A 26,796-nucleotide genomic window follows, 5' to 3' on the forward strand; every position below is an offset into this window, starting at 1 on the left:
AAAGTATTGGTCCCATGGGGATTGGTGTGGCAGCTGAGGAAACATATCTGAATAATGGGCATTATATTCGCATTAGGGAGCCTGCCATCTTGCTTATGATGCACGATTGGCTTTTCCTTTCAAAAGATCATTTGCATTTGCCACTTAAGGTTTTTCTTTTGAATTCTGTTGGCAAGAGAGTCAGCTTGAAGGCCCAGATTAGCCATTATGTCAGCTTCAAACCGCACAGCTCACAATGACAGGAAGTAATGCTATGTTAAGCATTAAAATGCTTTTAAGTAATAGTTTGGGAAATTATGCATTTAGTGTGCTTGGCTAATTTAGTAGTAGAAACATGCAGCTATTTGAAGAAATTACAGCGCGTAAATGTCAGGTTTTGTTTCGATTCTGTTAGTGCAGCATGTACCTACGCTTGGGAAGCATCTCTCCTCTTGCACAGCGAATCATTTTGACATATTGTTAAATGTAGTAAAAGAAATAATCTTTACCTCTTCTTGAAAGTGAGTCATGTTACTAATTATCAGTGGCTTGTGTCACATTTATACCCAGGATACTGCAGAGCAGTTTTAACTATAGAAGCATCTCCGTCGGCAGCAATGGATCCATAGTCCTGCCAGCATACTGAACATTTGTTTCCAAGTTGCAAATTGTGACTTATTTTCTTTCCCTGCAGTCTGCATCAGCCAGTGGTGTGAAATTTCTTAGTTTGGAGATTAGCCGATCCAAGTACAGATAAATCTGATGGCCGGTGGGACATCCTTTCAGTGTGAAAGGTGCTATATAAATGTAATCTGTTGTTGCTGTTAAATCTTCACTTTGCTATCTCTGCTGATGCTGCCACTGCCCAAGGTGTCAGGATGATAAGAAGGTAGCCAGTGCCTCTGGAAACAATGGCACCACTGTATTTGCATTGCAGTGTTTGGGAGGAGGGTGGGATTGCAGTATAAACAAAGCAAACCATACAACAAATGACTCAGAATGCGTTGAAAGAGGTGAATGAAAGTTGTGTAACTGAGAAGGGAAAATACAATTAACTGCCTCCCACTTACTGGGAGGATCCAGGCCATACTATTGACATGCTTATCAATCCCCTCCTCAGATCAACTGATGGATCACATGCTTCAAAAGTTTGTCTAATTTTGTGTCCTTCTCTTCCTAAGCCTTTTAGATCTGTGCTCGATGAACCATCTATTTTAAATGGTAGTTGGAAGCTGAGGTGAGAACTTGATTGGTTGGTTTGGAACATATTGTTGTATCGCTAGAGCTCAGGAAACAACTACAAATGGAAAGTGGATTCTTATGGCAGTGTAGATTTCTGTACGTACTTAAACTTAAAAGAAAGGGACTGTCTGATCGTGACCCTTTGCTCATCTAGAAATGTTTAGAAAAGTTGCCTTAGAAGACAATTTTTGGCAAAGGAGAGAAAAAGGAAAATTGCTACTGTTTTCTTAAATATCGTCAATGATATATTAATGAGGAACGTTGAATTCATGAATTGCATTGGATGGAAGTTTCATTTTAAAAATAATACTTGAAATGTTAAAGCATATGGGAAAGAATGAGAGTATAATCCTAGGAAAATTTGCCTTTTATAGGAGTCAGTCTGGCTCAGTTGGTAACACTCTTCTCTTGAGTCAGAAGGCTTATGAGTTCAAGCCCCACATTAAAGCCGTAAGCTATAGTCTAGGCTGATACTCCAGTGCAATGTTGGAAGAGTGCTACTTTGTTAGAGATTCAGTCCTTCAAATGAAACGTTAAACTGAGGTTATTTCTGCCTATTCAGGTTAGAGATCCCAATAGTACTATTTGAAGAGTTGGAAAGAGTATGAATAGGAAATAAAATTTGTCATTCACTTTGTGGGACATTTCAATATGCAAATCGACTGTTGTATTGCCTACAATAGACACTTGACAGAAAACCATGTGAAGCGCTTTGAGATGGTTAGCGACATAAGGTGCTAATCCAAATTAAGGACAAGTATATTGTTATTATTTTTCATATATATATATATCGTTAACTTATTTTTGATAAAAGACAACAACAACAACCTACATTTATGTAGCCCCTCTCAAGCAGGTAGTGTCCCAGAGCTCTTATTAAGACGATTTATTAGAAGGTGAAAGGAAATTCAGTCTTGAATCTGACTTTGTTCAAGGGTCATAGGTTCAGACTGCTGGGATTAAAAGATAATCACTGGCAGCAAAATGCGTGGTAGGGGGACAAACTTACTGGAATTATCTGAAATCAAGTGTGACATGCAGCCAGAGGAGTGTATTGGAAAACAAAAGGGATTTACATATGTCAGCTCTATTGTGTTCCCCATTCCGTCTCGCTTACAGTGAAGTGGAATGGTTCTCCAATTACAGTTCACATGGGCTATGTAGAGTTTCATTGTTATTTTGATTAGCATTTGGTATTCATTTAGGTTACCAGCAGTGATTCCTATTTGGGAACAGTTACTAAACTAACCTATTTATCAAGACCAGCAATGACTATGCCATTATTGGTTTGATTTATTATTCTCATGTGGATCCAATCTCCAGCAGATATTAAGATTTGAGCAATGCAAGTAATGTGAAAATCCAGTACTTCAGATGATGAAGAATGTACTCTTGATGCGTAAACTTTCTTGACTTTCACAGAATATAAATAACCCTGATTATACAACAGCTGTAAAATTTCTTCCTCTCTACTTTGGAGTGAATACTTCCTTCTCTGGGGACTGGTTAGTGCAGTAAATTGGGACCCTTTCATATCTGGGGCCTGGGTTGAATATAGACCAGACTGTTGGGATAAAAGTCCCCGTTAGTGAGTGTAAGTTCCTGAACCATATGACTCTGAGCATTTTCACACAAATTCTTACGGATGTGGGCTCACAGCGAAAAACTGCTTTGAATTGACACCTTTGCAATCATTAATTAGTGTGTTAAACCACTGTAACATACAGTTTTCTTTTCCCCCTGCAAACATTATGTAGGGTGTGGGTAAAGGGGGAGAAAGAGAGAGGAAATTATCCTAAAGTGAAAATGGTGTATGTGTAATGCATTGCTTAAATTATGGAGAGTAGATTAGGTTTACTTGTTTCATTTATTCATGCTCAGGCATATCCTGTAAATTGGTACCGATTGACCTTAACTCTTGGGCTGAACGCACACTAATTTGGTAATTCTAAGTAGTCGTTGGACTTGACAAGTGTCACATCTTAAAACTTGTGCTGCGGATGCTATGCGTTGTCTCCTTCCCCCACCCTCCCCAGCTATTTTGGCTGCTCGTGGAAATCTGCCGAAGGTGTCTTCATTGTAAATCAAGCAGACGTTATTCTATGCAAACTATTATCGTTGTCCTGAAGAAATGCCAAAGTGTGTTTAAACGACAGGATGAAGTTTTTCACTTTGTGTTTTCTATGTCAATTTCTTAAATGCCAACACATAGGGGAAGCTAGGTATCAGCTTGGCTCAGTTGTTTAGTTGTTTGCACTCTCGCCTCTGTATCATAAGGTTATGGGATCAGCCCTTCAATCTAAGCTGACACTCTAATGCAGTGCTAGGGGAGCGCTGCATTGTTGGAGGTGCCATCCTTTGGATAAGATGTTAAATCAAGGTCCTGTCTGCTTGTTCAGGTGGCCATTAAAGGTCCCATAACACTATTCAAAACGAGAAAGGAATTTCTTTTCCTGGCCAGCAATCCTCCGGATAAATAAAAATGGTCATTCACTTCATGGCTGTTTGTGAGACATTGTTCTGCACAAATTGCCTGCTGTATTCGCCTATAAATACACCACACTTTGCAGAACACTCTGTTGAAGTGCCTTGAAACATTATAATGCGATAAGCTGCTATATGAAATGCATTATTTATTATTATTACATAGGACCGTAGCGATGTACAGGACCAGAAAAGATAATTTGTGATCATCTGGCCAGTCCTGAAATATAAAAGTCTTCTAGACTGCTCTCTCCCTCATAACCTCAATCAATGTATTCGCCAAATAGCTATTTAATTCCCTTTTGAATTTGCTGACACAATCTGCCTCTAGCACCTCCCTGGGAAGTCTATTCCACATATTTATCACTCTCTGTGTAAAGTAATTAAATCGAAACTGTCTGTTCACCTTCTCGCTTCTGACTTGAGGTCATGACTAACCTGACTAAGTTGTGAGGGGTGAAGTTTATTTATGGGAAAGTGAGCAGTAGAGGCAGAGGCCAATTTTCTTTATCTATTAGCTCAAGAAACATCGCTCAGCCTTAGCCAGTGTTTTCACACACAGACTGAAACATGCATGTTTTGTTTAATCTGACATTCAGTTCAGTATTAAATGATGTCAAGAACACATGCATGGTAGATTGAAATCTACCGTGATCGAAAAGAGAAGGAAGTTTCCTCCTGGTGTCCTGGCCAACAAATTCCCCAAATAAAATTAGTCACTCACTCTATAGTTGTTTGGGGACAGTGCTGTGTGCAAACTAGTTACCATGTTTTGCCCACAAAGTACACACTTTACATTATATCATAGTAAAGCACTTTGAGACATCTCAATAATCTAATAAGGCACTACATCAACTACAAGTATTATTACTATAGATTGGTTTACTTCATGTCGATTGACTCATAATCATTCGCTATTTAAATATTATCAAAATAGGACTGTAATCACCAGCATCATTTGTTTGTGGTCCATTCAGGTATGAATCCTTGCTTTTCACCTCTGCACATTGCAAGCAATATCCCATATAATTACAGAAGTTTTGTTTTTTTTAATCCGTTTTACATTTTCAACCCGTTAGAGATAAAATTCTCTTTGGGACAAGATGAGTTGATTTCTCCCTGGGCTTTATTTATAAAGATTGCTACCCAGTGTCAATTCATGTACCAGAAGGCTTTAAATGACCTGACTGGCATATGCACTGACAGCTGAAATTCACAGGAGGATCCCCATTGGCAATCATATCAGTCTGATGTGAATCTCCCACCTTGCAATCACAGGCGTATCAGAGATATAAAAGGCGGGAACTTTGACTGATATCTGATCAGAGCAAATAGTTCCCAACCACATGTGTTTTCTGCCCCATCCCGCCCCCAATCACACACAAAAATTTTTAATTCCATTTAAATGAAAAATAGCTGCAGAAGATCTATAAACAAGATACATCATGAGGATTTTGTGTGTTACAGCTGGAAGAGTAATATTGAGCATATTCAGAGTATGGGGACTTGAGCTGCAGCTCTGAGGTTTCAGTGTAAACGATACCTTTTCAGCAGAATTTATTAGGGCGAGGTCGGTAATGTGAGATGAGATAAATTTGTTTGCTGTCCTTGGGATTTTCTTTAGGCACGATCCTGTTGACATTTTCAAAGTGTTGAGAAACTAACCCATTGAGCAAGTATGAAGAGATTACCTTGTACAGTTGAGGGAAAGGAAATAAATAGCTGGGAGTGTGAAGAACAAGCTAGTTATACAGATTAACACACTCAAAAAATGACAAATTGCAGTAGTCTCATTGTCTTTCAGAACAACCCCCGCAGGCTTTTATCATGAAACAAGTTGAACACTTTGTCATGTTATTAACACTGTAATAAGGCTGCCTGGCTTTTATCAAGTGCTTTGCTCGATGACTCTGAGCTATGTGATGATTTTAAAGCTATGCCTATTTGACATTGCGAATGGAATTAATGCCATCACATCGCTGCCTGGCCTACCCCAAAATACTCTGACCTAGCATGAAATGAGAAGATGTCTGGTCTTGAAGATTAAGTGTATGTTGCAGCCAAAGCCTGCCACAGCTGCATGATTTTGATAGACTGCAGGGAATTTTATAAGCTAGGCTCTAAATCTTGTTAATCCTAAGGTCAAAGTTGTTACATTAACAAAATAGGCCTAAAGCAGCCTTCATAAAGTACTAAAGGAACTAAGCTGTAATGTGCCATAAAACACCAGAGTACTTAATAAAGTTTTTATAACCAAAAATGGTTCAAAGGTGAATTTGTGAAGTGCATCAAAAGCACGCTATCATTTTTTTTGCTGCTGGAATAACTGTTTTGGCACCATTTGAGGTTAAAAACTAATGCCTTGTGAATTATACAGCCTCCAGGATTATATAGTTGGCAATCTGAAAACCCTTAGGATTTGCCTTGGAAAAAAAATGTTTGGTGGGGTAAAGATAATTGTAATGTATATTTAGCCCCGAGTGCTTTCTCCTGTGCTGCCCTTGAGATAGTCTATTGGATTTCTGTCATTGAAAACTGGCTTGTCATCAAAGGGGTGTTTCTGCTCCAATTGGTATATTATATATACTGACCGTGGAGTTTCCTGGTAATCCACTGCAAATTATTTCCCGATATACTTGCACTAATGTCAGAACCATTAATCTTTAAGTGCGAATGTCATCACATATCAGTGATGGTGAATGTGCTGGCAGCCAGAATCTGCAGTGAGAGATGCTGTCAACACAAAAAAAAATCCGAAATTCAGCAAATCCATCCTGTGTAATTAATGCGAGGTTTCTTTTAAATAAATAACTCTGGAATAATTTCAAGGCAGAAATCTAATTGCAGGATTCTGATGCCAATTATATAAACTACTGAAAAAGCTTTGCTCTTGCAGATCCTAACATTGTCTGAACCTCTCGATTAGATTAATACTTTGTAATTGCTCCCAGGCATCCTTTATTCTCGGTGTATTCTGTGAAATGTACAACTTTGAATGAACTGCATTTTGTTTGGGGGCTCAAGTTCATAAACAATGTCGTACCAGTTCCAGAGCTAGGTTTTAAATGTACAATAAGGAAGACAGCCACCGAAATAAAATGAAAAGTGTTGTCAGTATTCCAGAAGGCTGTGCCTTTGGCAGCAAACCAGTAGTAAAGGTTACACGGGAGGTTACATTGGATTAAATTTCATTGGAGTCTTGTGCAATTTATGTGAGACCCCTGGCTGTTCTTCAGCTTGACTGACCGTGAATAAAAGACAGCTTAGCATTAGCCTTGGAGGAGCATTCGCTGAAGTAGGCAGAAGGTTTCAGAAGTTGACAGAATGGGACTTGAAGTGTTCTATGCACTCTTGTTTCTTCTGCCTGTAACTCAATACCATCTTTAGCTGCACTGGAAAACTGCCTCAATAGTTTTGTTTTTTAAGGAAAGCTTTTATTTCCTTTCACCAAATGAGTCCTTGTACTCGCGAGTAGCTTTATTGCACATGTGGATGAAAACCCTGCCCTTCGAGCTAAACGGTGCAATATTTCTATTATGTATGCTGCTGCCCTAGTATAATGGTGGAAGGAAAGGGGAAGCAAGTGCTAAATGCTGTAAAAATAGCGTGTGAATGTCTTCTGGCACTACATTATCCTCCCTTTGTTTTAACTTCTCAAAACACGAGTTATCTAAGCCATTAGAATGTTTTTTTCGCACAACTTATTCTGCATTGTTCACAGCATTTAACACATCAGTGAACAAATTGCTCCCTTGGATATGCTAATCCTGTTCTTTTAAAGGGCTCATTGTTGCATGTTTTAGAGCTTAACTGGAGGGTAGATGAGAATCGAGGGTGTGTTAAATTGTCATGTGACCCCAAAACCTCTGAAATTGCTTGCTACATGGGTCAACAATTTAGGCATAGGGCATTTTTGGATGTGTCTTTCTATTTTCAGATGCTTAATTTTTTAACAGACAGATTAACACACATACTCAGATTCTCTCTCACACTAACACACATGCATATGCTTTTTCATCCCTTTTAATCAGTCACTTCCATCTGCTATTTTTTTGACAGAATCCAAATGCATCTTAATTACTAGATTACTCGCCGAGGGTGGGGGGATAGTCAGCCTAGGGTCAGTAACATGTGGAAATGCATCATGATGCTTGAGAGTATCTGACCAGACTGAGAGTTCCCCTCGTGTATACCACCTGCCCAGAAGTATTGCAAACCCACCTGGCTCAGGAACCGCAGTACCAAGACTGCCTCAGAGCGGTGAGTCAATTCCAACATTCCATTGCCAAGCATGCCAATTGAAGCCAGCTGAGCTCCAAGGAGACCTCCCCAGTTACCTCTGCCACCACCCCCGTGGAGGATAATATAAGGCAAGTTGTCTGATAATAGCATATTGGAATTGAGTCGATCCTCTGTGTTGGTCTCAGTAGTTCCTGAGCCAGGTGGGTCTGCAATACTCCAAGGCACTACTGACCCTACAAGCCAAAGTCCTAGGTGGGCAAATCGTAGGGAGCTTCCAAATAGTGTGAGCAATGGCAAGCTGGTTAAATTCCAACAATACCCTAGTACAAACTTTGGGTTCCCATAGAGTTGGCTCCTTTTTGGAATTGGGTGCATATTCTATTCCAGACAAAGTGAAATTTCCATGTGTAAGTAGCATACATATATGGAAATCTCATTCTGGTTTGGGTACGCTTAGGCATAGTGATAGTTTCTCTTTGCGTCAGAATCCCAGGACAAAAAAAAAATTCTTTGCCGGTGCAGTTATAGACTTGGTTTTAATACTATAGACGATAAACTAAATGAAAAATGTTAGCTCACCTCCTAAAGAGTTGCTGTTTGGCAAGAAGGTACTGTAACCAAGCCATTAAACTTTATAGCCTAGGTAATACATTTATTTTAATTAATGAATAATGTAAAATATCAGTTGTCCACAACTCTGTGACTGTACAAATATACTTCACACACTACATTTATTTCAGAATATGCAAATGCAGAGGTTGCTCAGTTGGGGTAGAGGAGTCTTGGGGCTTATCTATATAATTTTTTTTTAAAAATCCTTTTTAAAGACTTTTTAAACAGATGGTTGAGTTGCTAAGGCCAGAAAGTTTCTGTAAATACCTGTATTAAATATCGTAAGCTTTCACATGGCGACACAGGGAAAATGAGAGGAATTTTCTTTTGAAAGCAGCTTTTGTGTCTTCACAGAGCAATTCCCTATTGGTATCTGACAGCCTGCGAGGCACAGATAAACGCAGGAATGGGCCTGATTATTCTAATGATGTGAAGAAGAGGAAGGTTGATGATAAGGACTCTATGAGCCACTATGTAAGTACATTTAGTGTAGGTGGCAGAAACAGCCAAGTTTGCCTCCTTAAATACTATCTTTCACAAAAATGTACTTTTCCTGCATTGTTTGTAATGTCCTTTTCCTGTAAGAGGTGACACAAGAATATACATTGTGAACTTAACTTTTTTTAATGAAATATGAATCATGATCTATGCAAAATTGTGGTGCATCATTTGTCCATTCTGAGGCTTCTGGGCATGTGTTTGGGTTAACGTGAGGGTACGGTGCACATCAGGGCACCATCCAAAAGCAGCTTGTGCACCTTATCAGGGCGTGCGCAGGCACGCACACGGATGTAGTGCGCACAGGGGTGATTCCCAACTGTCTTAAAGGGAGCGTCCCAAAAAAATACCTGTCCACACTCCCCGCTAAGAGGGGAGGGATAGGGAGAGGATTACAAGACCCCATTTGTAACTGCGTTCTGCAAAGGGTGGCAAAACCCCAAAAGCCTTGGTCCCTTCACCAACTTGAAGTGCGCAGAAACGACCCCCCCGACCACCCCGCCACAAGGGGCTGGGTCTGTTGCGTCTTATAATGGGATAATAACATGTTGCGTCTTTTTTTGTAATGGGTTTGATACTGTCTGAGACCAGCGTAAATATATATCTCCAAATAATAGATATATTGTTTATTTTTTTGCCCATTTTGTCTAATTTTCACCTAATCCATTAATTTGCACTGCTATGTACAACAACAACAACAAGATTACATTTGTATACGCCTTTCACCTCGGGAGGACGTCCCAAGACAACATAGACTACAGCACACGGTGTATGAGGATAGAGTACATTAAAGTCAATGTGAATATAACCTGTCCCGTACACTGGGGTGCAGAGCCACTTGGCTGCCTACATTTTGCATAGATGTGAGCAATGCGATGTGATTATGTTCTTGGGTTTCCTGACGTCTATTATTAATGAAGAAAATATTAATTATTACACAGGGTCCAGTCTAGTCGCTGGTTCGATCATCTCATCATTCACAAACCTTTGATTTTAATTGACTGCCTATGATTGAAGTTTATTTCAAAATCTTTATTTTGTTTTATAGGACAGTGATGGGGATAAAAGTGATGACAACTTGGTGGTAGATGTTTCGAATGAGGTTTGTACTTGTTCCTCTTCTCCCCCCACCCTCTCCTCGCCCCATCACCTCCCTTCCCCAGTCCCGGCCCATTTTAGTTTTGGAACTTGACTAATCTTTAACAGTTATTGTGTGTTTAAAGGCCATATGAGTATTTGAAAGGAGTAGAAGTTGCTTTAGAGTGGGTTGTGAAGTCCTGTAGCTCAGTGGTTAGAGCACTCGCTTTGCAAGTGAGAGATCTGAGTTCAATTCCAGGCAGGGCGAAACCTTGGGCAAGTTTCCTTGCTCCACACGCCTAATAATAATCCCTCCAAAAACAATAATAAATTGGTCATTTTCAATCTACGACTGTTTGTGGGACATTGCTGTGCGCAATTGGCTGCCGCGTTCACCCACAAATATACAGTCAAGTCACCATACAGTGTGTTCTGTGAAGCGCTTTGGGACGTCCTCCCGATGTGAAAAGCGCTATATCAAATGGAAGGATTATTATTATTATTATTGAACAGCAGGTTGATTGGAAGTTATACATTGTGGGTTGTCAATGCTAGTAAATGTTTGGTTCAGTAATATGTTAGATCGCAATCCATTCTATTTAGCCTGCATGTGAAAATCTGATTTATGCATTTGGATGAAGTCTCTCGATAGCTCTTGTGGGTTATTTGATGGCGGAACATATGTTTCCATGCTGGTATAATGGTAGTTTTTCTTGTGCCATTCATTGCTGGCAGTTGGGTTTAAGCTCTAGTGCCAGTCATTACTGCCAGTTAGTTCAGTCACCAGTGCCAGTCATTGCTGGCACATAGATTTAAGCACCAATCCCATTCACTGCTAGTACTTGGGGTTTGAGCACCAGTGGCATGCAATGCTACCAGTTAGGTTTGGGCAACTGGTGATAGTAATTTCTGGCATTTAGGGTACAAAATGCCACTTTGAGGTGCTTCCTCTATGTAGAATATTATGCCTACCTCCCCTGCACCCAACTTCATCAATGTGATTTTTTTTCTTCCACTGTCTGCTATCTTCACAGCTATTGAATAACACTGCAAGTTTATGACACATTTTATGCCGTGGGCCAGTGTCCATTTAAGAACTGGGCTCTATCGTGGTCAATCTTTTTTTCACTTGGATAATGGCATCCTTTAGAGACTGGATACATTAGTTTTGAACCCGCCTCTCAGAAGTTAAAGTACCGTACACTAGCTCAAAACATTACTCGACTGGTCTCTTTCACAGTTATTTATTGATAGACATAATTGTGTAAAATGGGTGCTAGACTAAATGCAAGAATTATATTATTGTTTTATTTATTATAATAACTCACATCTGTAAGGTGACGTGTAACCATTGGTGTTTCTTTCTAGGACCCATCCTCTCCACGGGGGAGCCCTGCCCACTCACCCCGTGAGAATGGCCTGGACAAATCACGACTATTGAAGAAGGACGCTTCCAGTAGTCCGGCTTCAACTGCATCGTCTGGCAGCTCATCTTCTCTCAAATCCAAAGAGCTGAGCCATGTAAGTTGTGTGAAATAACATAGACTCTACAGCACAGAAACAGCCATACGGTCCAATCAATCCGTGCCACTGTTTACACTCCACACAAGCTTCCATCCCTCCTCATCCCCTCTCTCATACCTTCTGTTCCCTTCTCCCTCAAACACATATTGAATTTTCTCTTATGTACATTGATGATATTTGCTTCAACCACAGCCATGTTTTAAACTATCTTTGAAAATACTTATGAACAAAGGAAAAGTTCAGATTCATGTTATTTTGCTGCATGAATAGTTTTGATACTTTACCTGACCAAGCTTCCTGTTTGTAATTGTGGCTTTTTGGGTTAGTGTGAAGTGTGTGGAAAGTGGTGTTTTTAAGAGTGCTCTTGTGAGGTAACACTTGTGTTGGTTATCAGCAAAATGTGCTGTAACATAAATTTTCCTGGTACATCTACACATTTGCACATTTGATTGCAGTGGGGCTCCCAGGTCTGAGCTGAGGTACAGTGAGTTTGCATGATGTGCAGGGGATTTCCTAGAGAACATGTTTATGTCCCAAGGCACTTTAATCAGCTAAAACCACGTAGCATGTCATTGATTGGCAAGCTTCCAGCTACTTGACCAGCGAGGGCCACCCTACCCATTAGGGTTTGACTTTGGTGGGGTAACAGAAACTGAGTGTTCCCAGTTACTGGTCAGGCCCTTCAGGTTTTGTTGGGCTGAGTGGTCTGAAGTTAGCAGTGCCCTGGAGAACTGCGGATCTGCCTGGCTCAAGAACCAGATTACCGAGACCGCCACAGAGGATTAACTTGATTCCAACATTCTGTTGCCAAGCATGTCATTTTAGAGCGAGTTCAGCTCCAGGTAAACCCCACTTACCCCACTTCATGGAGGAGCCAATGATTGAATTCATTCTGAATTTTGAACTGTTTTTCTTTAGTTCTTACAAGAACTTACAGAATGCTAGCATCAGAACTGAGGCTGTATTTAAGAATTTACCAAATTTACTATGCTCTGAAATACTACATAAACAGAATTAATCTAGTCCTAGATAAAAAAAATGTGTGCCTTCTTCTCAAATCCTGGCAAAATTGAAGTCTGTATTAAACTTAAAAATTTATGCTGGTTGTCTAAGAAAGTGGATCTGCTCAGCTGCGTGCATGTAATGCCAGTTTTAGCTTTTAGTCAACACACTAATGTTATTCAGCATTTCAAGTAGTTAGCCTTGTTTTTGAAATAGGTCTCTGGAATCTGTTTATATTATTATCTGAGCGTGTACAAAGTGCCATGTCCAGAGTGGCATGTACAGTCAAATGCACTCTGCAAATTTTACTTAAAGGCAGGTTTATGGGGCCTGTGAACCTAATGCAGAGAGCATTTATGAACTGATATGTTCCCTGTTCTTGTCAGCTGGCTGAGCTGGTAACAAAACATGGTTGCTTTACACTCTGTTGTGGGTGGGACAGTCATAATTCTGTAGATCAACGTTTTTAACATGCTCTTTTTTAAAAAAAAAGTTAACCCATCAGGGTCGTTTTTTTTAACATTGGAGCTATAGAACTGCAGTGCTACAGAAATGCTAAATGCACTGCATTTCAGTTGCTGTTGTGATGAATATATTGATGTCTGATGCCTGAATTAATGATAACCATTTAATAACCGTGCAGCATGAAAAGGCCAGCACTCCTGTGATGAAATCAAGTACCCCAACACCAACTCCAGGCACGAGCACTACGTCAGCACTGCGCGCAGGTCTTGGCAAACCCCCAATGATGGATCCGTTAGGTAACCAATCCAGTAATCTTGTTATTGTTGTTATTTATACTTATATAGCAGTTATATATATATATAATGTATATAAACAATGATTATTGTTGCCTAGTTATACATGTGTGCATGCATTGTAGTTTTCCTACTTTTTATTATTTTTGTTTTTAAGATACTAAAAGTTTGACACAGAAAATAATTGCAAACTGTATTATAATTTGTTTAAGCTTTTGGTGAATTTCTGGCTCATCTAGGTGCATTTGGTTCATGGATAATCTTCAAGGGAGCTTCAATGGAAGCAAAATAGTATTACAAAATTAAACAAAAAAAATTTAATAGCTGTATACTTTATGTAGATTCATCAGTAAAAATGTAAACCTTACATTTAAATGTGCAGGTGAGTCCATTTTGGGACATTTGAGACAGTGCCTTGGGACATCCGCCCGATGTAAAAGGTGCTATATAAATGCAATTTGCCATTGTTATTAAGTACTGTGATTCTTTTTCTTTTGCGTTGCAGCCGCTGGACTGAGGACACCTTTGGCAGTGCCAGGCCCTTACTCTTCCCCTTTTGGGATTGTGCCTCACTCTGGTATCAATGGTGACCTAAGCAGCCCGGGAGGTTATCCAGGATTGCATAATATCTCACCCCAGATGAGTGCTGCCGCAGCAGCTGCTGTAGTCGCCTATGCGCGACCGCCCATGGTAATCCACACTCTGTATACATTCATAATGATCTGTTCATTCAGATATACTGTGGGCTCTGCATTTAATCTTGCAAAGTAGATTTGAAGTGATAGTCATGTTAGCAGATTTCACTGTGTTTTGTTTTGGTGGGGGGTGGGGGTGAGTGAATGTATGAAATCGAATCATGTGAAACTGGACACTTTTGATCTTCTATTTGCCATAATTTTCCCTCCTCAGTTTTTCCGAAGATTCTGACTCAGGCTGAGTTCAACAGGAATCAACGGTACTGCATCCAAATGGCTATTTATCATCCGTAAACGTGGGCTAGCTATTCCCACCAAGTTCATTCCTGTCCTCAACATCCACAAGTGTAACCATTTCAGAAAGGGCCACTGGATAGCAATCTGACGCCTTAATTTCTTTGTGAAAGCCTTTCGATAACAACCATGGGGAAACGCTTCTCCCAACTAAAACTGATTTTAAGCCTTTTCCAAAATTCTGCACAATCTTAAATGTTAAGGCAATTGCCTTAAGGCTAAGACCATGAAAAATGTCAATCCCCTTGAGTGCAAGTTCTAACTGATATCTTTTTAACTCCTCTCTCCCTAGCCCAGGGGCATTAAAGGTCAATTGTAGCATCTCAACTGCTCTTCTGGTGAACCTCCTCAGCTAACTCAGCATGGAATGGGAATTAAACCTGAGATGTCTGGGTGTGTTTGACTCAGTTGCTCAGAGCTCTTCAGTCATTGGGGAGTTCATTTTTCCAAGCTATTTCATATTTATTTCGCACAGAGCTCCTCTTAAATAAAGTCGGGCAAATTATTTCTCTTTTTGTATGACAGTTATAATTAGGAGCTGAAAGCTGCCTGTTCCAAGTTCAGATTAGCTGCTACCCTTGAAGCTGTCTTTTACACTAGCACAATTGTGGCTGTCTTTTACACTTGCCCTCTGAGAATGTGTGCTGTGGAAGTGTTGGACTGTCACTTCAGTATTCTCTGTAGAAATCAGCGGGTGCTCAGTCTTAGACCAGATGTATCCATAATCCTGCCAAGTCTCTGTGCATTTCCAGGATATTCTTAAAGAAAACCTGTTTTGTTTCTTCGTCTTATGAGAACCCTCAACCGTTGTTTTTTTTTAACCTGTGCTTGATTATTACCTTTGTTAGGTCCTATTAAATCATTTAGTTTCTTGTGCAGCAGAGAGTCAGTTTGGCTCAGTTGGTCGCACTGTCAGAATGTTGGCGAAGGGGATAAAATACGGAGGAGGGGAAAGAAAAAAGATTTAAATGTTAACAAGTCAAATTTGTAGAGCTCTCAGGATGGCTTAGTCGTTAAAGGAACTAAATCATACTGACTAGAAGGTTGCAGGTGGGATTGCCAGTCAATGTTGCCAGGTCACCCCAAGCATGTCAACATTAAAGATGCTACAATTAGCATCTGTCCCTCTAGGCTAAGGAGAGGAAAAAATTATTAATCAGTGACTTCTTCTAGAAACTGTTCATGTCTAGATGTTGGGTGGAACCAGCAAGAGTTGGTACAGGAGAGAAGGAGCTAAAATTGGCAAAAGAAATCAAACAAAATATATACACATTCCATTTTGAAGTATTATTTGGTTGAAGAGCTGCTTATTAAAACTGTAGGTGCCGCTGGGCTTGAGTATCAGTCAGCGGAAGCAAATGAAAAACTTGAGGTAGGGATGAAAGAAAAGGGAAAAAAAGAGCGACAATAGACTAATGAGAATGTGAAACCCTGTCCCTCACATAAAAACTGATACTCTTTGAATTCCGTTCAGGATTTTATTGTGCTGCGTTCGTCATTCACAACAAATTCATCAAATGGAATTTCCAGTTAAAATTTGTCAGATTTAATGTTATAATCTCTTAGGCTCTCCTGCCAAGTTATTTTTAACCCCTGGACTGCCACTAAGTCTATGGACTCTCATAGTTGATTCTGGATATTTTCAACTTGCCGAAAGTTGCATTGAAAAGAAAATCTAGGATTTTACAATAATAATCCTTGTATTTGGTAGCACCCAGAAGGTCAGTATCTCAAAGTGCTTCACAGCAGATTTTTGTAAACTGTAGTAACTGTATTTATAGGCGAACAAACCAGCCAATTTGCACACAGACATGTTCCACAAACAGAAATTAAGTGAATGACTATTAATCTGGAGGACTGTTGAGCAGGACACTCTTCTCTTTTCAAATAATGCTATGGGATTTTGGACATCCACCTGAACCTACAGGCAGGACCTTGGTTTAACGTCTCACAGCAGAACTAATGATATGAATTTAGAAGCAGTAATAGGGCATTGCCGAGGTTGATTTTTTTCGCTAGTGCACCAAGGCCTGTGGGTAGTTATTTCTGGGTAGCACTCTATAAACTCATTTATAAACTCCATAATCCACGACTGTTTGTGGGACACTGCTGTGTGTAGTTGGCTGCCACGTTTCACTCACAAAATATACAGTCAATTCGCTTTACAGTATATTCTGTGAAGCGCTTTGAGATGTCCCGAAGACATGGTAAGGCACTATATCAAATGCAAGGATTATTATTATTATCATGCCTGTGAGTTTTCTTCCAGTGTGCCACATTATACTCTCAATGCTTCCACTGAACACTATTGTGAGTTTTGCTGGTAGGGAAGAATCCAAGAGTTTGCTGAAAACTTGAAAATTGCAAAAAATGCTCAGCACATCAAGGAACGTATTGAAGAAGTTCACTTTGAATCTCCGAGATCCTGGATTGCCATGTGCTCCACTTTCATATTCAAATAGCTGCTTCGATCGTCTGTTTCGTCCCACCGGGAATTGAAGCAACACTTCCAGTTCTTTCACTACCTCTCAAGCATTAACCTGTTTACGGTCGATCCCGCTCCCTGCAACATATTGCGAGTTGTGCCAAGTAACATCACAGAAACAGAGTGCTGGGTGAAGCATTCCTCAATAGCTTGCTGACAAAGTACACTTCAAGAAGTACCTCACACCAGATATCAAGTCTCATAATAGATTTGTATGGTAAGAATTCAGACAGCTGCAGCATCTTTGGGCTTCACAACTATTTTCCTGAAACCATTTGGAAACTTAGCAAGCTGATAGAAAAGAGATTCAGTCACCATACAGTGCTCCAAATCAATATTTGAAGGTTGCTTCACAATCCTGTTGATGTACTTCTTTAGGATTTGCTAACACCGTAGAACCATAGAATTTTATAGCAATAAGGATTCTAGAAACAGCATTAGAGGATCAATGGGCTCAATCGCTCCCAACCACATGGTAGACATGTGGCACATAAAATTTTATGCATTTCTGTACACTAGCTCTCTTTCCCGTCATATTATAATTCTTCTCATAGGTTTAACTGGGCCAGTCGTTTACTTGCATACTGGTTCCGCCATTGGTGGTTATTGTTGATAAGAAATGTTGATAATAATAAAAAATAATAATCGTCCTTACATTTGGTATAGTGCCTTTCATGTCAGGAGGACATCCTAAAGCACTTCTCAGGATAAGACCATAAGAACATAAGAATTTGCTAGGTGAACGAAGACCATGGTCCAACTAGTTTGTCTACCATAATCCTGGCAGCCTGAGATATTATTTTCTAGCAGAAATCTAATTTGTTCTTGAAACAAACAACACTTTCTGTTTCCACCGTCTCCCTCGGGAGCCTGTTCCATATTTTTACTACTCGCTCACTGAAGTAGTGTTTCTGCAGATTTGTTCTGAATTAGGACCTGTCTTTTGTCATTCAAAGTCTTCATAGCCCTTAATCTTAAATCAAACTTTGTTGACTCAAGCATGCATTCTACCTGCTCCTGCCAAGGTCATGGGAGCTTAAATGTCTCTTGCCATGCGCAATGGCCTTCAATACTAAGTAAGGTGTGTCTTGTTCCAATCATTTGCTAAATCAAAATAACGCCTCTCTGGAAACAATGTAGGTTAATCATGTGAGCTGAATTGGCTGGAGTGTTCTAATAGTTTTCTGCTGTAAATCACCTCTTGCTTTTGTCCACTGAGGGCTTGGTACTGATTCATGTTGTACTTCAGCCACTTGAACTTCATAATTGAAAATTTCCAGCCAAGTTCAGAGTCCCCGAAGAGCGTTTTGAACTTCCAAGTAAACGACCATTGAAATCCTCTGTACCTGAGGTATCATCGTCATCTTCTGAGAATACTGCTTCCAGATTTATCATTGTATTTCTGGACTCTCTGTATTGTCACACCATGAACATGTTAATGAATAGACGATCAGCAATACAAAATCATTTGTCGAGTGACATTGTCTGTCTTCACTTCATCCTTCTATTGCTCAAGCTCTCACTTTGATGAACCTGACACATATTTGCTTTGTCCTTTTTTAAAAAAATTGTTCAACAATTTCTGCTGTAGTGAGATTTTAATACTTTACCATTATAGTCAGTACCAGGTATGCAGTCAAACATTTTATCAACAAATCAGCAGCTTGGTTATAATGGGTCTTGGTTATAATCATGATGTCCACCACTAGTGTAGACCTAAATGGCTAAATTGCCTGGCTTTGTGCTGTGATATTCTTGATTCGTGTTTTATCTCTTAGGAGAAAAATATTTTCTTGACAAGGAGGGAGTAGGAAATGTTGCAAGTGTATTACATTATTGTAGGTATTTGCCTACAAAATAGGCAGTGACTACACTTACAGTAAATACATGACTCCTTGTGAGATGTTGCTGTGCTTAAACTGGCCATTGCAAATAGTCACTAACTGTACAGTAATTTCCTGTCAAGTGTGCTTTGACAGACGTTGATGTGCTAAGGTACTATATCAAATGCAAAGTTTATATTTGTTTATTAGCAGGCCTTCCTCTACATTTGAATAATGTGCGTATTATACTGTTGCTGCATTCTGATCTACCATCTTTTTTTTAACTGAGCTAACTCTATATCTCCTGCTCCTTTGGATAAAAGTGGCTAAAATTACTCACAGTCAAATTCAATAATGGGGATAATGTTCATACTTGTAATTCAATCCTCCTCCCCCCTCACACAGGGTCATTATTTCCATGATCCTTAATTACGGTCATCATTTTCAAATGGGATAACTTTGTGCTTAACCTGAAATTATTCCAATTGCTGACTCTGATCTTTCTGCAAAATAATTAAGTAAATCAAGCTTGTGACTTAGAAGAAAAAGAATGTTAAATCAGTGCTTCCATTATTTTTTAAATTGAAGTATTAACAAGGATACTCTTAATAAGAGCCATGTACTTTACTTGTCCCCATGTCTCTTGAAGATATTCATTCATGTTGGGGTGTGTTTCCATGGTCCAGGTTCAGTATCTTCCCTCGGTGGCCATTCTTCCTGTGCGAGCCCAGGTAGTGAATGTCACCAGGTTGTTCAACTGTGGGTGAATTGTAGCCTTGCCCTTTGCAGCAGGAATAGGTCAATGATCAGGAATAGGAACCTGGGGGTATTGAAGCTAATTACAATGTTCTTACATTTACATATTTGGAGTCAATTGACTTATGCATTTTTTTAATTAACATTCTAAATCTTCTTATCTTCTATGTGTAAAAATATAGATGATTAATTTATTTTGTTTTCCTCTCTGCCCCCACCCCATAAGTGGGGGAAGGCAGCAATGGGGGGAGAGTTTAGAGGATATGATGTGGATATGTGACATTTATTGAAGGTATTTGTTTTGTAGCAAAATGTAGAATGCAATAAGATATATTGGTTTATGGCAGTCTCGTTCTACACTGCTTAAAAAGTATTCTTGGGGAATCCAGCAAGATGCCAAAATATGATTGATGGACTCTTAGTTTTACTGTGGTTCTCCATGAGTACTGGATTCTATATATTTAATCTATTTATGACTGACCTAAAAAGTCCCGTGACCCTCCTTAGTCATGGATGGTAGCATCAGAAACCGAGATCTTGTTGTGAACTTCGGGACCTTCACTGGACTTCTCCATCATTTGATAGCTGGGGTGCATGTCTCATCAATTATATGTCTTCTTCCTAGGTTGGTTTCGACCCACACTCACACATGCGTGTACCTGGAATGCCTCCAAATCTAACTGGCATCCCTGGTGGAAAACCGTAAGTAGTTGTTTGAAAGCATTTCACATCTTCAACATAATTAAACATTGGCGGGGTCTGTGTTTGCTGTCCATCATTCACATTTACAAGAAAATAAAATGGAATAACTTTTCACAAAATGAGTGTTAACAACAAGATCTGTTTGTTTCCCGCATTGTGACTTAGAAATAACCAGTATTGATTTTTATTTGTGAACATTTTGTAAGCTAATTGTAAGGCAAAATTTACGATAAAATTGTTTGTACAGGGTTTTCCTTTTGCTTAAATGTAAGTGATTTACGAAAATGCAGGTAAATTCTGATCTTTCTACACTTGAGATACGTAGACGTTGAGTTCAGACGTTTGTGACTCTCACATAAGTCATTTTAACATGAGAAATGGAAACAATGGCGCCAGTATTTCTGATATTAATAAATATTGCATACTTTTAATTTATAGCATGCAAACTGGAAGTGGTCACAAGAGGTACAAACCTATATGCAATCAATAGCAAGCAAAACAAAATTGGAAAAATGTGGTTAGTATTCAGCAGATGTTAACCCCAAATCCTTCAGTTTTGTTTTTCTTTCAATCTTTTCTAAATAGAGCCTATTCATTCCACGTTACTGCGGATGGACAAATGCAGCCTGTGCCTTTCCCTCCTGATGCCCTAATTGGACCAGGAATCCCAAGACACGCTCGGCAGATAAACACACTGAGCCATGGCGAGGTTGTGTGCGCAGTGACCATCAGCAACCCCACGAGACATGTGTACACTGGTGGGAAGGGTTGTGTGAAGGTCTGGGATATCAGCCAGCCTGGCAGCAAGAGCCCAGTGTCCCAGCTGGACTGCCTGGTAAGTGAATGTAAACTACTGTGGAAATGCAATTCCCTCTTTTGAGATTTAATCAGGAAGCTATAAAACAATTCTAGGTGGCTGTTCATCCAGCTCACAAATAAGGAAATGGCAATGAGTTTTGTTTCCTGATGTGCATTTTTAACACCAGCTTCGCACTTTTCTCATTTCCCTACCCCCCCCCACACCCCCATCAAAGCTGTGTGAACCAGATGTGCACAGTTTCAACAGGGAGAGTGAAACCTCATTTTTAGGGCTTAGTTTACCAAAGACTTGGCAGGACATCAAGATACTTCTGTCTTAAATTCCTTAAGAAATGTGATCCAATAATAAAGGATGTTTGCATTCGTAAAGCCATTAGAGAGATTGACCTCAGTGAGTGACATTAAAGTGATGTGCTGGAGAAATGGAAATAAAATATGGAAGAACTCAATTCATAAGGTTCATAAACATGCTGAGCCATGGTAAGGTTGTGTGCACAGTGACCATCGAAGTAACTTTATAGTCTGTTTGGAACTTTTATTTCTTAATGAAAACTGCATAGTCCAATACTGCATATTTTCATTCTTGTACTTTTTAATGCCCAGAGCCTTCCTGGCAACTATGGAATAGTATTTATTATGTAATTGATGTGCCCCAATCTAAAGTATCCCTTCCCGCATAAAGTTTGAGGTAATGTGAAGGAAAGAAAAGTTACTGAAGTATTCTAATAACCTAAAAGTAAGAGTACTTTCCTGCCAATTTCAGAAGACTGTTTATAGAGCAATTGTTGTCAGAGTACCAGAAACCTTTGCACTTGGCATTAAAATTGATTGGGGGAAAAATTAACTAAAAACTTTGGTTAATTGTATGAATATACATGAATGTATGAATATCAAGGTCTGTTTATTCTTGTGGTCGGCATTTGCTCGGGGTACTGGAAGGATAGGTCAGACTCGAACTATTTGCTTTATTTTTAGCACTTCAACCGTTTTGTTCCAGACCAGGTTTCAGCTGTGGTTATTGGAACCATTTGTACAAATCTGGAATTTATTTTATTGAGTGCGACTGACCACAGAATACAAAACTAAATCGGTGGGATTAGCCCTCTTGAACGAAGGCACCAATTAATTTTTACAACCTGAGTATTTTTTTCTGTTTGTAAATTGAGAACTGGACTGGTATTGAACATTTTTTATGGATGTGTAGGGATCCAAGCTAAAGTGGTGGATGATTTTGAGTAACGCAGACGTACTTTAAACAGCACTCTAAAATCTCAATATATCCAACTCGGGCTGATCAGATGAAGCATTGTGTCTCCATGTCTCTTTGACTGTCTCCGAGTCAGTGTAGAGAGCAGCGGTGTGAGTCTGCACTACCCATAAATCAGCACTAAATTACCCCGACTACCTCAGAAACCACAAAGACATGTTGTGTGGGAAATACGTTGGTGCCGTTGAGGGCAATGTCATCTGAATTTAATAATAATAAAACACCTCCTGCTTATTCTGGATTTTATCCGTGAAATGATGTAAACCAAGTGCATCTCTTTGGACCTTGCTCACATTTGAACATTGTAACTGTATAATTTCATACTAACCACGGACAGTTTTTTTAATCTAAACTGATGAGTTTATTGCATTTCTCAAAAGATACTAAAATATTAAATATGTTTCCCCCCCTCGCAGAACCGAGACAATTACATCCGATCGTGCAAGCTGCTCCCTGATGGCCGGACCCTGATAGTTGGTGGTGAAGCCAGTACGTTGTCCATTTGGGACCTGGCAGCCCCAACTCCACGTATAAAGGCAGAGTTGACGTCCTCCGCTCCCGCCTGCTATGCTTTGGCTATAAGCCCCGATTCCAAGGTCTGTTTCTCGTGCTGCAGCGACGGTAACATTGCTGTCTGGGATCTGCACAATCAGACATTAGTCCGGTAAGAGTTTAAACATGCAAACTGCAATCCTGACCTTTGCTTTTTGGGTGGGTGAATTGGGAAGCTGTTCTGTTTCCTGACTGGTAATAGGATTATTGACGTACATGTTAAGAGACATTATTTTACTTAGTAAAGGAGCCAAGGGCTGCTTTTCATTGATTCTAGCTTGCCTGGCATGTAATACTTTTTGAAGAACAATTTGCATAAGTATAGGTACGGGCTTTGACTACGTTCACTTTTGAGTGTACAGTCATATTATTTTGGAACAATTGTTTGTACTTTCCTATCTCAGCAACTCAAATCTACTGCCTATATTCTAGACTACTTTTCCTGATTGCACCTTACCATTGATGTCCGAGCCTTTAGCCACTATGCTCCCGCCCTCCAAAACTCCCTTCAGTAATCGCTTGTCAACAACCTGTTAAATCAAAATAATTGATTTCACTGACCTCGTTCACGGACAACCTACACCTTGCACAGCATGACACCATTTCCTAGTTTACATTCAGAAACATTCTAAAGAAACAGTTATTTTGTTCAACAACATAAAAGCTTTGCCCCTGCACACAACCCCTCACTCAACAACAACAACTTGGATTTATATAGCGCCCTCCATGCCAGACGGCGTCTCAGAGCGCTTCACAGTAAAGGATCCTGAGGCCGAGCTAGGGGGATGGGGAGGAAGGTGACCAAAGGCGCGGTTGAAAAGAAAGGTCTTCAGCAGGGACCTGAAAATAGGAAGAGATGGGGCGAGGCAAGGGGAGTGAGGAAGGGAATTCCAGAGCCTTGGGGCATAGTGGCTGAAGGCACGACCACCGAGGGTACAGCGGAGGACTCGGGGGATGAGGAGGAGGTCAGACCCGGAGGAACAAAGATAACGGGTACTGTTTTGAGGAGAGAGGAGGTCAGAGAGGTAGGGGGGTGCAGAGGAGTGCAGGGATTTGAAGACAAGGGTGAAGATCTTGAAGTCGATCCTCTCTGGGACAGGCAGCCAGTGCAGTCTGGCAAGGACTGGGGTGATCGGGGAGTGGAGTTTGGTGCAGGTGGGAATGCGGGCGGCAGAGTTTTGAATGATCTGGATTTTGTGGATGGTAGTGGAGGGGGGACCGGTGAGGAGGGCGTTAGAATAGTCCAGCCGAGAGGTGACAAATGCATGGACTTGGGTTTCAGCGGCTTTCGGGGAGAGGTATTGGCGGAGACAGGTGATGCGTTGGAGGTGGAAGAAGGCGGTGCTGGTGAGGGACTGGATGTGGGGGAGGAAGGATAATTGGGGCTCAAACCTGACGCTAGGTTGCGCTCAGTGTTATAACTTATATCTGTTAAAATACAAGTTGCTATTGTTGAGCACTTGGAGATGTTCATGTTATGTGAAAGGCACTATATAACTGCAAGTTGTGAGAATGTTTTGTCCGTAAGTTTAACCATAAGTTTGGTAACAAGTGTTCATGGTTTAAAACTGAATTTTGGTGGTTAGCGAACAAAAATATTCTGCTCACTTTAACTAGATTTTAATTACTGTAACTTTATAGACTAGCTCTCTCACTTTAAATTTATTGCACCTGGATCATATCTACCCATCTAATAATAAAAAATAATATGGTCACTCAATTCGCAACTGTTTGTGGGGCACTGCTGTGCGCAATTGGCAGCCGTGTTTTGTCTACCAAATACACAATCATACATTTTACAACATTTTGTGAAACTGAGATGTCTCAACAACGTGATAAGGCACTATTTCAAATGCAAGCAATATTGTTATTATAATCAAGAAGCCTGTGTTATGTCCTGCATGGATTGTTTAACCAGATCTAGTACCAAACAGTGAAGAAACGTCATGATCTGGAGTCCAAAACTAACAACATAATTGTGTTTATCTAAAGCTTGTGCAGGAAATCTTTATTCAATTTTGTTTATTTTATCAGGCAATTCCAGGGTCACACAGATGGGGCCAGCTGTATTGACATATCAAATGATGGCACCAAGCTTTGGACGGGAGGCTTAGACAACACCGTGAGATCCTGGGACCTCCGGGAAGGAAGACAACTACAGCAGCACGACTTCACATCCCAGGTAGGTAAAGGTCTGATACTAGATCTGAAAAAACCTGTTAAATCAAAATAATTGTTTTCACTGTCTTCTTCCATGAATAATTTACACCTTTTACAGCTTAACATTGTTTCCTAGTTTTTAAATGATGTTTAGGGGGCACAAAGATAGACTGGCTGTAGTTTTTTTATCTGTAAAATGAGATGTTATTTTGAGTTTATAAAAAGGCTCATAATCGGAGATCATTTCAGTGATCCTGCTTATGTAAGTTTGCCAATAATTTCAAGCCCATTCAAAACCGTTGTAAATAAAAATCCCCTTGAAATCCCTAACAATGACTAGTCTCCAAGTTCTTGCTTCCTGTGCCCAGTACCTTAGATTCCCCTGATTGTGAGCTCCTCATCTCAGTCATTGCATTGTGATCACTGCCAAGTGGCCAGACATTCCTCCACAGGAAGAGGAAGAAGATTCCCAAAGGACCAATAATGCTATTTTAATAGCTCCCTTTGTCTTCCTTTACTGAAGCTGGGATGCCTCAGCCTCTTGAGAGCATTCCCTTGAATTATTTTGTTGGGAAAGCAAGAATAGGAGAAACAGTGCCACCAAATCCCCTTTTAGTCAGCGTAATCCAAAGTTGCCATCCCAATAGACGGAAGATGGCGGCCTATAAGTTTAGGCCCAGAGGCAAATGGGGCAGAAGCTTGGTCAAAGGCCACAAACAAAAGGGAGGAGGATCATACCGTGGGCAGCATCGCTTTAGAATGTATGTGTAACAATCTCATACCAATTATAAAGTGAATTTAGTATTTATACACTATATCTCGAGTTCTGTGTAAAGTGGTAAAGAAACGATAAGCGGGTATCTAAAACCTTGACACTTCAATTATAAGGCATATTTACTAGCACTAAAAGTTCTAGTTACAAACAGACCAGCTGTGTAGATTATGATTGTGAAAGCGTGAGTTATACAAGAACATTGTTTGCACCTTTGTGCAGGTCTTTGTGACATACATGCCTCGATGGCAAGCTAGGAGTTTTCAGGTCATTAAAACAAATGTAAAGGTGTGATTTGATGCATTGAATTTTACAGCATACAAATCTTATCTTAATCTTGCATGAGTGATTTTCCTTTGAGCAATCAGAATTCAAAGACAAGTGTTTAAAAGAGTGACCTGTACTGGCCAGCAAAAGGACCAACTTAACCTGGCCTCGAATTTCATTGTAGCTGATGTGGTTCCAAGATAACGTGTATATATAAAATGCACAAGAATTCTACATTAATGCTGAACTGATGGGAAATAATTGGAGAATAAACGATGATTAAAATCATAACTCCATTGTTACGAAGTGCGCTTGCAAGTGAGATGCAAATGTAGCAGGGCAGACAGTGTAAGGAATAAGGCTTTTTTTTCCTGTGCTCCAGTTCACTAATGCAGCAAAACTTAAAATAAATCAGGTATCTGTTCTAGGTGAGGGGCTGAAAATGGAGAACAAATTGGAAGGGTCTATTTATGTTCCAAGCCAAAAACATGAAAGTACATGTTTGTTTTGTAACCAATAAATATCTTTATTTAAATCTTAAATTATTTTGCAGCAATCTTGCAAATTTACTTCTGAACTCCTAAATCTTGCACAGAGATTACTGTACCGATCTATCAGTTCAGAATATAGGAAAGCGACCTAAAACTCTGAATAGATTATAGGAAAGGGCATAGGACATCTTTGGAACAATCATTATTCTTATATACCTTCAGAGTTCATAATGTTTTATGGTTTTCATTTCCATTATGTACGTTTATGTTCTAAAATGCTTTGTTTGCTTTTAAG

The 26,796-nt window shown here is 39.8% G+C and overlaps 1 protein-coding gene across 5 annotated transcripts in view; it reads left to right on the forward strand.

Annotated features, from left to right (window-relative positions):
- LOC103186087 (TLE family member 1, transcriptional corepressor) overlaps positions 1 to 26,796 on the forward strand; it is a 72,683-nt gene that overhangs the window by 40,867 nt on the left and 5,020 nt on the right. For all 5 annotated transcript variants that reach the window (XM_007904912.2, XM_007904911.2, XM_007904913.2 and 2 more), the window contains 9 exons: positions 8,914 to 9,033; positions 10,106 to 10,159; positions 11,503 to 11,655; positions 13,304 to 13,421; positions 13,924 to 14,108; positions 20,097 to 20,173; positions 20,759 to 21,008; positions 22,676 to 22,923; positions 24,846 to 24,993. In XM_007904912.2, the coding sequence (XP_007903103.1) occupies positions 8,914 to 9,033; positions 10,106 to 10,159; positions 11,503 to 11,655; positions 13,304 to 13,421; positions 13,924 to 14,108; positions 20,097 to 20,173; positions 20,759 to 21,008; positions 22,676 to 22,923; positions 24,846 to 24,993 (1,353 nt within the window). The remainder of the gene's footprint in view (positions 1 to 8,913; positions 9,034 to 10,105; positions 10,160 to 11,502; positions 11,656 to 13,303; positions 13,422 to 13,923; positions 14,109 to 20,096; positions 20,174 to 20,758; positions 21,009 to 22,675; positions 22,924 to 24,845; positions 24,994 to 26,796) is intronic.

Source organism: Callorhinchus milii, unplaced genomic scaffold, assembly GCF_018977255.1.
Source record: "Callorhinchus milii isolate IMCB2004 unplaced genomic scaffold, IMCB_Cmil_1.0 Scaffold1, whole genome shotgun sequence".
In the NCBI taxonomy this organism is placed as follows: Eukaryota; Metazoa; Chordata; class Chondrichthyes; order Chimaeriformes; family Callorhinchidae; genus Callorhinchus; species Callorhinchus milii.